The sequence below is a fragment of the Schistocerca gregaria genome, chromosome 10 (genome assembly GCF_023897955.1).
Source record: "Schistocerca gregaria isolate iqSchGreg1 chromosome 10, iqSchGreg1.2, whole genome shotgun sequence".
Lineage (NCBI taxonomy): Eukaryota > Metazoa > Arthropoda > Insecta > Orthoptera > Acrididae > Schistocerca > Schistocerca gregaria.
The window spans coordinates 125,264,533-125,277,609 of NC_064929.1; the positions used below are offsets into that span (position 1 = coordinate 125,264,533).

Genomic DNA, 13,077 nt, shown 5'->3' on the forward strand with positions numbered 1-13,077 from the left:
TTCTGACCTACAGACCAGAATGCTACGCACAAGTGAACAATTTCATGCAATATCAACTTTGACACCGCCTATGATCTATGTTTATTCTTTGTTTTCCAGGTATATTATTTATTCTGTTGTTGTTTGCTTTGTCACTCGAATGTCATTTTGTGTTACAGGTTATTCCTCTTGTAATAAAGAGTTTTGCTAATACTCTGCAAAACAAAAGCATACCTCATGATATCTCTCTCTCTCTCTCTCTCTCTCTCTCTCTCTCTCTCTCTCTCTCTCTCTCTCTCTCGCACGCGCGCGCGATAGCCGGACTGCTCTTTATTGTTAGGGAACACAGCAGCAGTTGTAGACAATATGAGCTCGATTATCTAGCTGTGGAAATAAGTAATATGGCTTCCTCCATATCACTGTCAGTATAATCCCAAGGAACTGACAAATGCTCAAATAAAGCCAGAGATAGCAGAAAAGAATTCTAATTTAAAATTAGAGACATGAAAAATTACTGGAACACGCCATTAAACACGTGACAATAGAAGACTGGCAGAAATGTGTTGTTTGTCTCAAGCAACTATTACAAGAAGAGACTCCAAAGGATGGAATTCGATAATACGAACACATTCCAAACGTTGTAATAAATCTACATGAAGATAGTCAAGAGAGTTCCAGTGATGACAATGACGACAAAGGTAGTGAAGTTGATGTCCGCCCACTACAATTTCTGTTTGGTGGGTTAAATTTAAACTATATGTTCTGTTTCCTCTTATTAATACAATTATTTAAGCGTAATAATATCTAGAGTCACGTATAAACATACTGCAATGTGCAAAACAAAGTTCATTAAGGTGTAATAAATTAATTCTAAAATATGACAATGCTGATTATTGTCAGTACCTCGTTTGAGTGAGCTTGCAAGGAGGAGGTGAAACGTTGCAGAGTGGCAACAAAGCCATGTGACCTCAAGCATCCTGGCCATGGTGGGGAGGGGGGGGGGGGGGGGGGGGGGGGAAGAGGAGGAAAAAAAGTATAATTCCAAATCACTCATTTTCCAGTCATCCACTGCCTAGTGGGATCACTCTCCACTTCAGGGGTCACTTAGCTCTTTTTTTAAGCCCTACAGGCAATCACTGTGCAACCTGGATTTCTGGTAGCACTTTGGGACTAACAAGTTATTCCCTCAACTAAATTTATGTGATTTTTCACAACCACCCTCTGCAACGCTTGACAGGCCCTGCCTGTTTGTATACGAGGTGTGGCTGATGTCTGTCTATCTGTGGTTCTCGTTTCATATTTCCACTTCACAGTCACATCACTGCTAGTCATCTGAGATACCTCTAAAACAGCTGTAATGTCCATGATGGAATTGTTACTCAGGTGACATCCAATGCCTAGTCCACCTTTGGAGTCACTGGGCTTTTCTGAGCAACATGCTGTGCTATTACTGCTTTTCTACTAAGCAACAGAATACTCCTCATCTCCTGTTTTACCAGCAGATCCACTTCTCGTGATTTACAGTGAAACTCTGCTTTTACATTTTTCAAGGGACTTCATAAAAAATGTGAGAAAATGTAAAATGTAGGAAATGATGTTTTAAGCTGCGAAAGTTACATATAGGATACCCCTTTGAACTTTATGTATGATATATGTACATAACAAGTATCGGAATACTTGTCAGGGAATTTTTTATTATCTAATAAAGATTTATTATCTAATATAAACCACTAATGTAACAGGAATTGACGAATGTCAGCGAAGTGGAAACATATGACTTAATTTCAAACATCATAATTTATGTTTTTGGAAAGCCTCCAGCTGTCATTCATTATTTAAATAATGAAATACTGCACTAGTTATGTGTTTTTTTATTCTTAGCACGACATATTTAGGGATTTTATTCTCATTGTCAAGTGTAAATATGTAAATAAGTATTTTGAATGGTGTTTGAATACATGTTATTCTGCGTCTCTTGCACTGTACGAGTACAAGCTATCGGGCACCATGCCTCGTGTGTGTGTGTGTGTGTGTGTGTGTGTGTGTGTGTGTGTGTTTTCTATACACACACACACACACACACACACACACACACACACACACACACATTGTTTATTTGTGTAACATCACAAAAAATACATAGGTAAATACTGCAGTTGACAACAAAAATAAATTCTCAAAACACGTTTTGCTCAGCACGAATACAATACGTAACCGGCGTTGTGTTTACACTAAAAACATTTGAGCAACACAAAGTGAATGATGGTGTCAATTAGCGCTCCATGTGGCAAATGTCGAAACACACTAAACACGGTTCGACAAAGGTGTCACGATAATCATGAACTGCATTTGTGCAGTAGAGACAGTTTGGAAATGGTTGTGACTAGTAACGTTATCTTCAATCGAACGAACCTAGTTACTCCTATCAGCCACCATGCCAAATAGAGCTCGGCAGCGGCAGGAGGTACGGCGCAAATTGTTACTACCATTGCTCTTTTACCCGTTCAAATCCACTGAATGGAGTGCCCTGGTGTTAAGATACTTAACTACTTAACATTTGAAAACATTACTGGATGGCCAACATTATGCCGGCATCATATTTTCTGCACAAACATTTTATTGTAATGTGTAAATCGCAGGAAATTTATAATTATGTTAACGTAAAATCAGGTTCAGATTAACACTGTGGGCAAAGGAAATTTGACGGGACCTATAAAAAAATATCTTAAAACGATGGGAAAATGTTAATTTCGGGAACGTAAAAGTGGGGTTATACTGATTTGTGTTACATGCAGGGGTGTCTGGATACATTCCATCAGCTACTGTACGAGTTCGGTCTAAGCATTCGTCAAGTGACGACGATGAAAAATATGAGATCTGGCAGACTTTACAACTAAAGACACAACAACTTATTTTTCTCAAACAGCAGTGACACTGCCAGTTGGCCACGAAGTGGTAGTGTACATAGACCAGTACGGTTTTTAAATTCTCAACCAATACACAGCATCATTGATACCTAAAACATACTGTCCCAATGGGTTATACTATGCAAACATTCCAGAATGGCTACAAAGCAAAAACAGTGCAGCAGTGAATACAAGATAAAGGGGTGTTTTAACCCATCCACGATAACCAGTACAGCAGAATCTTATCATTCATAAATAAATATAGCTACTTCTGCTCTCCCTAACCTGCTTGTGTAGTGTAATGGGCAGTGCAATAGCTTGCATGTCGAGGAGGCGAGGCAAGGCGAGCTACACCTGGATCAAATCCACACAATGGATTAACTACCGAGTTCGTGTACTGACCAGGCCGAGCCTGGTTTAAGTGCTGAGCTGGTCTCCAATTCTACCTCAGAGGATATGAGAGACAAAGCAGTTAAAATACAGTAACACATAGGACAAAGTCTGCACAGTTCACCTATGGCACACACCACTTTCCTGCCTTAGGTTACCCCTACTCCAGTGGCTTCGAGAAAGACATCTGGCCACAAATTTCAACAGCAAAGTCTGCCACATACTCAAACAGCTGAAAGCTCTCTTCCCCAAAAAAGGAACCATTAGGCCCAAAAGCTACATAATGTGTCCCTTTTACTTCTATACGTGTCTATCAACAGTACAGCACATTTCATCTCTTGAAGGTTAAGTTCAGGCCAGCAATTCCATCTCATGGTTTATTAGCATTCTCTCACTTGAATTTTCCTTTGACACACTTAATTATCACTTACACTGTTCAGTCTTCTGTATGAATAAAACTTTCTTTTTTTTTTCTTTTTGCAACACCAGTGTACCTCCAGTCCTCCAACAAACCAATTTCATCCCTGTATCTGGTTTGTCTGTTTCTTTTTCTGTTTCTGTTTCTGTGGTACACAAGTGAACTGGGTTAGTGGTGACCAGCAAATCACCAACCCTTTAATTAAACATAAAAACACCTGGGCTTCCATGTATAAAATAATTTCAAAATTCTGATTACTTAACAACTGAGTTAATGAGCTATGTATTTGACATTAAGTGTGTAAGAGAGAAAAAAAATTGAAATCATGTTTAAAGCATGTTTGCAAGTGCTATCATTATCAAATACTGGACGAGTGTAGTCTGGGTAATTTGCACTCTTGTTTTGAGCAAAAGCTAGTTTATAATGCCACACCTCCAGACTTGTGTATCATACAATGATACAATTTTGCAGTAGTATTCAGTGGTTTATGTGGAGAGTGCCCACGAAATTAGCAGTGAACAGAATTCGTAGCAAAGAAGTAATAAATTAATGTCAAGCCTGAAACAGAAGTTTAAATGCATGAACAATGAAAATGCAGTAAGAAATAAACTTTTTTTCCTTCAACCATTTTGTGGGGATTGTCAGTGAGAAAAAGTTAAATAAAGATCTGAAATTATGTGTTAGGTTGTTCGGGTCACTAAGGGTGCTCATTCCCACATACTGGATGAATATACTCTGGGTAATTTGCGCATTATGAGCTATGCTACCTGAAGACGTGCCCAGTTTGCAACTTTAATATGTGGCTTATTGTGTAAAACAAATGTAAAATTATACCTCTTAATGAGTTGGTTATGACAGCATTTTAAACTTTTAAATGTGGTAAATAAGAACATGAAAAACTGAAAATAAGAATTTAGTAATACAGAGTAGCATATGCAAGTTTCTACGTAACAGAATAGAAAGAAACTTCCACATGTCTGCTTGTGTCTGTGTATGTGCGGATGGGTGTGTGTGTGTGTGTGTGTGTGTGTGTGTGTGTGTGTGTGTGTGTGTGTGCGCGCGAGTGTACACCTGTCCTTTTTTTCCCCTAAGGGAAGTCTTTCCGCTCCCGGGATTGGAATGACTCCTTACCCTCTCCCTTAAAACCCACATCCTTTCGTCTTTCCCTCTCCTTCCTGAAGAAGCAACCATCGGTTGCGAAAGCTAGTAATTCTGTGTGTGTGTTTGTGTGTTTTGTTCATGTGCCTGTCTGCCGGCGCTTTCCCGCTTGGTATTTCTACGTAACAGGTCGCACAAAACACCAGTTAAAATTACTTGCAAATTTCCTGTGTCTGCAATCCATAGAAGTTTTAGGAAAATTTTATAATAGATTAAATAAAGCCATTTTCATTCTTTCTTTACCAGAATCTTTCCGCAAATGTAATGGAGACATCATCTGACAGTACTTTAACAAGAAAAGCGTTCCACTAGGCACCTTATGACTGCCAAGAAAATACAAAATTAAATACCACAAGGATACCTACCTCTTATGTTTGCATTTCTTCGTCCTTGCACCTTCTTGTTGCGACTGAAGTTCGTGCTGACTGTCTTCGCAGCTTTCGTCTTCCTCCAAATTGCTCAGCCTCTTTGTCGGGCTGCAGTGTTCACTGTTTCGCCTCCGTTTGCGTTTCTTGCGGAGCTCTTCCTCATATAAGAGTGTCTCTGTTATATCTGAAAAGTCAGTTCGTTTTAATAACTGGAATTATTTTCACAGTAGTGGAAGCTGAAAAACGGTAGGGCAGGTTTGCATTACTCCTGTCGCATACAATTCTATCATCTGATTACATGCAACCCAACGAGGCAGATAGTAATGTAATACTGTAAACACACATGACTTAGTTTAAGTTAGACATTTTAAGCCAACAGAATACATGCTGATGTGTGACAATAAAACAATTTGGGTGGAAAGAGCAAAGACAACAACCCAACATGCAGCCAAGAGATCCAGCTTCCAACCGGCAGAGAAACAACATTGACAGCATTACCAAGCTTTTCAAACGAAGTTCTCCATCAGAACTAACTGAAGAACAAAATTGTCTGAAAGCTTGTCAATATTTTAATCCAAATTTGTGTGCCAATCAACCACTCGATTCCTGACTATTGGATGGTATGTTACCGTTACTCCTCCTATTATTTAAAATCTGCATTAATACAATGGTAAGATGTAGAGTGAACTGTGGAAGGCAAGGTGCAGAAAATACATTTTAAAAAAACACAACTCACCATCTGTCCGATCACCACTGCAAAAAATTACTTAAGACATAATTAAAGCTCTGGGTGTGAAGAATGAAGTAAGTTGAAGATTTGCTGCACCTTCATACTTCTCGAGAACTAATCTGTGAGAATCTAGAGTCTATGGAGTCTCCTGTTGTCGATCGGTACAAAATATTTCTTTGTCAACAATTTTGGTTTACGAGGTTATCGACTGGCAATAACCTGCAAACCAATTTAAAGATAAATACATAGTTTGAATTTTCTAAACTTGTATCTCCAATGAAAAAAGTGGACAGAGAAACTTCCAGTGAAACTGGTACTTTCTGACGACATACTTCAATTTGCTATTATTCATTTTCTCAATTTTTAATGTTGAACTTATTAAAATAAAAAGACTTCTTCTAGATAGTTGACCCAAGCATACGATAATACCACACACAAAATGCAATTGGCACTCTTGCGAAGGAAATAAAGCCTGATGCTAGAAAATGACTTTCACGGACTTCAGTATTACTGTGGATTGAAGCACCAAAAAAAGTTTGTAGTTAAGGTCTAAGATACAATGAAACCCCTCTTTTATGCTTTACATTTTCCTAGATTCACAATTTTTTTTTTAAAGGGTGGGAAAATGCTTGCATCCAACACCAAACCTCGAAATTTTCTACACACATGCTAAAAATAATTTTTAAGAAAAGTATGCAAAATACAGGATATCATTTGGCAACAGGTGGAGCTGACATAATAAATAAGATGGTGAATCCAATGACAGAAATGTGTCCTATAAACACCATTATAAAGTTAAATGTATACAGATACACAGCGGCACACTGAAATATAATTCTATACAACATTATCAGCAACATTCAGTTAAATTTTAACTGTCCTGTGAGAAGCTATCGTAACGAACACCTCAAAAATTGTGGCATATCCTAGATAAAGCAATCAAGATGTGTGGCAATTATGATCATAATTTAACACTGTTTCTACTCATTTCACTTGCATCTGGTTAAGCTGTGCTATTAGTTCCCTATATAACCACAACTTTTGAAATCAAAGCATTTTCCTCTACATTAACATTGTTACAATAAGTGTAAACGATGGGAAATATATAATTGCATTAACACAAAAGTGGGCAAAAATTGCCTTCAGATTTTCTGTACACGCAAAGGTACTGATAGAAGATTTCATAAATAGCAGAAAATTTTAAGTAGGGGAAGCAAAAGCAGGGTTGTACTGTACTTCCAATTGTCAGGCCTTTCAATATGGGCTACTCAATCAAATACAGAAGAGCATGGAAGGTTAGTGACTGTACCCTTTCTAAGGGAACAATAATGACATTTGTCTGAAATATTTAAAGAAACAGCAGAAAACTTACATCTGGATGTCAAGATGTCCTTACTTGCCCTGTATCTGAGACAAGTGTTAATTACTGTACCATTTTCCTCAGTAGGCTTCTAGAGAACAGTTTGTTTCCATTTTCCAAGTTAACAACACAAGGACTTTTCTTTAACCTCAAATTTAATGCCTCATGAAGCACTCAATTTGTCATTATCTGTTTATGTCAGGTTGCCAGGAAGCTGATGATGCTCAACCAATCTCAATATTGTTGATATTTACACTTCTATTGCATTATCTTTGTGACTAGTGTTTCACTGAGGTGAGTGGTTGTAGACAAGATACCAGTCAATTATTGTTCTTTTCACTGTGTTGCTTACCTTGTAGGTGAATACAGAGCACTGTCAAGTGTGACCGAATTCATGTAGGCAAAACTGTCTTCCGTGAACTTATTCTGTCAATCACGAAGCTATTTTATTCAAGGTAGACAGGTTAAAGCTATTTTATTCAAGCTCGACAGGTTATTTCTGGAGGAATAGTAAATAAGAGGATCATTGTAAAGGTCATGACAACTATTTTTTGTCTCAACAATGAGAACAAATTAAACAATTCTGAAATATGCAAATGGTAGGTTAGTTCATGTGTAAACATTACCTCTAGGAAGATGGATGAACGCACATACTGTCATTGCAAGCTTGTTTTAGTGTCATTTGCAACAGTACACAATAGTAAATTACACTACACATATTCCATGACATCGGGGGTCTCCCCACAGAATTCAGTGGCACGACAACAGATGGTAGTCCTTTCCAGAAAAACCAAGAGAGAAGAGGGTACTTATGGAAACAATAGGAAACTTTGCTCAACCGTGCTGAATGGTTGCTTAGTGGGTAAGTGCATTCAGGTGTGGTAGAGCTGTAACAGCCAACATGCACCAATCCAAGCGGCCTGTCAGCATGCGTATCGACTGTGCTCATACTTGGATCGCCCAATGCTCGGAGGATGACAGAAGATGGAAGCTGCAGAAATTACAGCACCATACTGGCAGGCATTGAGAAGACATCATTCTACAAGATTTTACACAACTAGTTACATGTGCATGAAGTTGCTGCAAAGTGAGTGCCTCATGCACTAAGCAAATTGGAAAACTCGACACATTACAAAACTTATCATGTGCATTCAGCACATTACGAAGAGTAGGTAGACAATATGCTTCGCAGAACCATCACAACAGATGAATTTTGGGACAGGGCCTACAAGCCAGAATTGAAACGGCAGTCCGTGGAATGGTGTCATTCAGGTTCACCACAAAGACAGAAATTTTGCCAGAATCCCTCTCCTGTCGAGTTAATGGTCATCATAGCCTATGACATTGGAGGAATGATTTTGTGCCATTTTATCCCACAAGGACAAACTTTTAATGCACTGTACTACTGCTGCACTTTCTTGTAACAACAACTATGACAGGCGATTCGGGAGGAATGACCCAAACATATACAAGATACATTAATCCTTCCAAAAAAAGCAGAGAGAGAGAGAGAGAGAGAGAGAGAGAGTGTGTGTGCGCAGAATCTCCTCACACGATGGGGATGAGAAGTACTGGAGCATCCACCACATTCGCCAGGCTTGGCACCTTGTGATTATGATCTCTCACCAAATCTGGAAAAGCCATTGCATGGAAATCACTTTCGAACACGTGGAGGCATTGCCACAGCAGTGACACGAGGTCTGATGATTTGCTCATGGAGAGGCCACACTGTTGGCAGTGTGTGGTGGATTTCTTGGCAGATTATTTCGAGGGATTCTACAATGTCATAGGTTCATGTTCCTGCCCTGTACTACTATGTACTGTTGCAACTGACAGCAAAACACATTTCAAATGACAACATTTGTTTTTTTTCTTTTTTACTGTGCTATATCATTATGGACTGTCGATGCTCATCCATGTCCCTAAACGTAATGTTTAGGTATGAGCTAATCTTCTATTTGCATACTTCAGAATTTTTTATTCATAACAATTTTCAAGACAAAAAATAGTTAGAATGCCTTTTGCAACATCCCTCTTATTTTCGTAAGTGGTAGTAGAGACACTTCGAATAAAACATTCCACGTAACATGTGTTCAATTTTCATTGGTTATAAAGAGAAGTTTTCATATTGAATGTTAGTACTCTAGTATCTATGGGTTCATTAATTACAATATTATGAAATGTATAGATAGCTGCTCACCATGTAGGATAGACACTGAGTCACAGATAGGCACAACAAAAAGACTGTTATACACTGCTTCTGATAAAATAGGACACACACTCTCTAAAGCCCAACTTGCATACACAAGGCCACTGTCTGTGGCTGAGAGTGGCTCTACAAACAAACTCACTCTCTCTCTCTCTCTCTCTCTCTCTCTCTCTCTCTCTCTCTCTCTCTCTCTCTCTCTGTCTGTGTGTGTGTGTGTGTGTGTGTGTGTGTGTGTGTGTGGGTGTGTGTGGTGTGTGTGGTGTGTGTGTGTGTGTGTGTGTGTGTGTGTGTGTTCTGCTTCAGAAGATGACCTTTTGTGTGGGAACAGCATGCGTACTGCCACCTTAGGGCACCGTTACCCTACCCAGTGTTCTCCACCCCTCAAAGCACCCCGACTTTGCTTTAGTTGACCTTCTCAACTTGCCACATCCCCCAAAATTCCCTACCAACATTCCAAATCCAGAGCTTGAACAATCCCAGAACACCGTTAGTTAATCTTTTCACCAAAATCATCAGCCCCACATAAGTTTGTCCTATCCAAAAGCCTCAGTTTTAGCTCTACACAAATATTTAACCACACTGAATCTGACAAAGACCTACTCTCCTTTTCCCTACCCCTGCAATGGAAACATTTGTCACCAATCCCTCCAACCAAAGCCAATGTAATTCCAACATTGAACCTTCTCTCTCCAGTTCAGACCACCATCCAACCGTGATCCTGCCCTGCTACCACCTAACCACCCGCACGTCATCTTCCGGGAATTCTTTACTTACAACTTGTCCTCATCATGCTTCCCCAGGTCCCCTCCTATGAATACCAACCTTGAACACCAACTATCCTTAAAAGGAAAGGACAGCAATATCCAGTCACAAAACAGTTCCTGACCTATTATTGAATGATGGAAGCTAAGACTTAAACGTCTCAAGCAAAATTTAGTAATATCCGATCCTGACCTAATCATCCTCCCTGTGGGCAAAGACTCAACCACTGTCTGAGTGACTACCTGGCAGAAGGTATCTGCCAGTTGTCTGACTCTTCCATCTACAAACTCTGCCAGAGTGGTCCCATCCCAGTAGTCCAACATAAACTTCAATTCCTGCTTAAAGCTTTAGGTCCTTTCCAGAAACTCCCCCCTGAATTTACTTCTTCTCTTACCCATATCACACCCCGCATATCCACTATCTCATTCACCTTACTATCTTTATCTTAACCCACAATTACTTCACATTTGAAGGGAAGGTATATAGGCAAATCCGTGGTGCAACCATGAGCACCAGCATGGCACCCTCCTCTGCCAACATTTTTATGAGCCATCTATATGAGACCTCCCTAGCCTCCCAAAACACCAAATCCTTAGTCTGGTTCAGGTTCACTGCTGATATCTTCACAATCTGGGCTCAGGGCCAAGACACCATATCTCTGTTTCTTCACAACCTCAACACCTTCTCTCCCATCCACTTCATGTGGTCCTCCTCAACCCACCATGCCACCTTCCTATATGTTGGCCGCCTCCTCTCTCTGATGGCTCCAACCGCACCTCACATTAAACCCGCTATCCACAAACAGTACCTGCATTTTGACAGCTGGTCATGCCTTTCACACCAAAAAATCCCTCCCATACAACCTGGCCACCCAGGGGCAGCATATCTGCAGTGACAAGAACACTCTTTCTCAGTATGCTGACGGTCTCACCAAGTCCTTCACTGACAAGCACTATCCGCCAAACCAAGTCCACAAACAGATCTCCCATGCCATTTCTTCTCACACCTCCAATGCTCCCACCATCAAGAACTAGCCACAAAGGTGTGTCCCCTTCATCATGTAACACCATCCAGGCTGGAACAACTGAACCACATCCTTCGCCAGGGCTTTGATTACCTATCATCATGCCCTGAAATGAGGGACAACCTACCCAAGATACTTCCCACCCCTACCAAAGTGCTGTCCCATCGCCCACCCAACCTCCACAACATCCTAATCCAGTCCTAAGCCACTCCCTGTGAAAAGTTCCAGGTGCAATACATGCTCAATCCACCCACCCAGCACTTCCTAGTCCAGTCCTGTCACAGGCTAATCTAACACTATCACAGGTCGGGCCACTTGTGAAAGCAGTCAGGCTGTATACCAACTTTGTTGCAACACCCGCACAGCTTTTTTATATTGGTATGACTATAAACCAGCTGTCCACCAGCATGAACAACTGCCACTAAACTGTGGCAAAGGGCAAAGGAGACTTCCAACATGCACCTGAACACAACACGATTGATTTCAATGGCTGCTACAAAACCCGGGCCATCTGGTAACTCCCCTCCACCATCAGCTTTTCTAAATTGCACAGATGGGAGTTATCCATGCAACACATTCTCCGCTCCCAAAATGATCAGGGACTCAAGCTATGGTAACATACTGTTCCTACACCCTGCACCCAACAGTTTCCGCACACTGTCCTATTATCTCCTCCCTTTTTCACATTCCTCCATCCTCTGTGTTCCCCCCCCCCCCCCCCCCCCCCCTCTGCCAATATATCTGCCAGTCCATTTTGCTTCCCTGCTCCTTTCCTTTTTTTGCTACCCTTTCACCCTCCCCCACCCCTCCCATCCTACCTCCCAATACTGCACTTAGCAGTTGCTAGTCCCTACGTGCCCCACCGGATACCTCTTCTGCCCCCCCCCCCCCCCCTGCTCCCCTTACCCTGCTATCCTTCCCCCTTGTCATGTCCCACTCCAGATTTCTATTCACATGACAGTTGCATTCCAGTTAGAGTCTTCTTGTGGTAGCAGTCGTTTGCATGTAAGGTGTAGGTTTGGGTGTGTGTGTTGAAACCTATAATGTGTAACAGTCTTTTCATGGTACCTGTCTACAACTCAATGGGTCTTCTTTACAATGAGTAGCAATCTATCCTTTTCATAATAGCACAGATGAAATATGAACTGTTTGCTAATGGGTCTAAATGACGCCTCTCATGCATTGAACAAATATGATTAGGAATTTAATAAAGAAAAATCATTAATTTTACTAGCACTTCAGGTTTTTACTGAAGTATGCCAGCCACATTTTTAAGGATTACACATGCTGTAAACTAAAATAAAAATTTTTAAAAAATAGTTTATTGATAAAATGGAAGGTTGCCAGGTCCAGAAGATCCTTGTTATTCATCCTAGGGTTAACACAAACTTGCACGATACCAATGAATCTCGATTTCTAAAAATGACTTGTGTTGTTTAATGAGAATAATGTCTTGCTGTGCACTTCTCAGTAATGTTAGTAATTCTATGCGAGTTGAAGAACAGTAATATCCTGTCTAAACTATACTGCTACTGTAGAGAGATTCAATTTGTGACATGCCGATTCCTTATTTTCCACACTTAATAGCAAACTATCGGTTACTGTATTCCGACTGCAATTACTGCACAAGACCAACCAAGTTTAGTATGTGCTACCCATTTACCTGTACCAAAATGAAGTACAAGACACACAAACTGGCCATAAACAATTGTGTAGTTAACATCAAAGCGGTAAAGTATTTGAATTTCCAAGTTTTGGTTTGGAATGCATTAT

General features: G+C 40.3%; 1 protein-coding gene across 30 annotated transcripts in view; it reads right to left on the reverse strand.

Annotated features, from left to right (window-relative positions):
* The window catches only part of LOC126293757 (lysine-specific demethylase 4C-like), a 332,566-nt gene that overhangs the window by 273,834 nt on the left and 45,655 nt on the right, over positions 1-13,077 (reverse strand). For all 30 annotated transcript variants that reach the window (XM_049987134.1, XM_049987126.1, XM_049987129.1 and 27 more), the window contains exon 10: positions 5,217-5,403. In XM_049987134.1, coding sequence (XP_049843091.1) covers positions 5,217-5,403 — 187 coding nt within the window. The remainder of the gene's footprint in view (positions 1-5,216; positions 5,404-13,077) is intronic.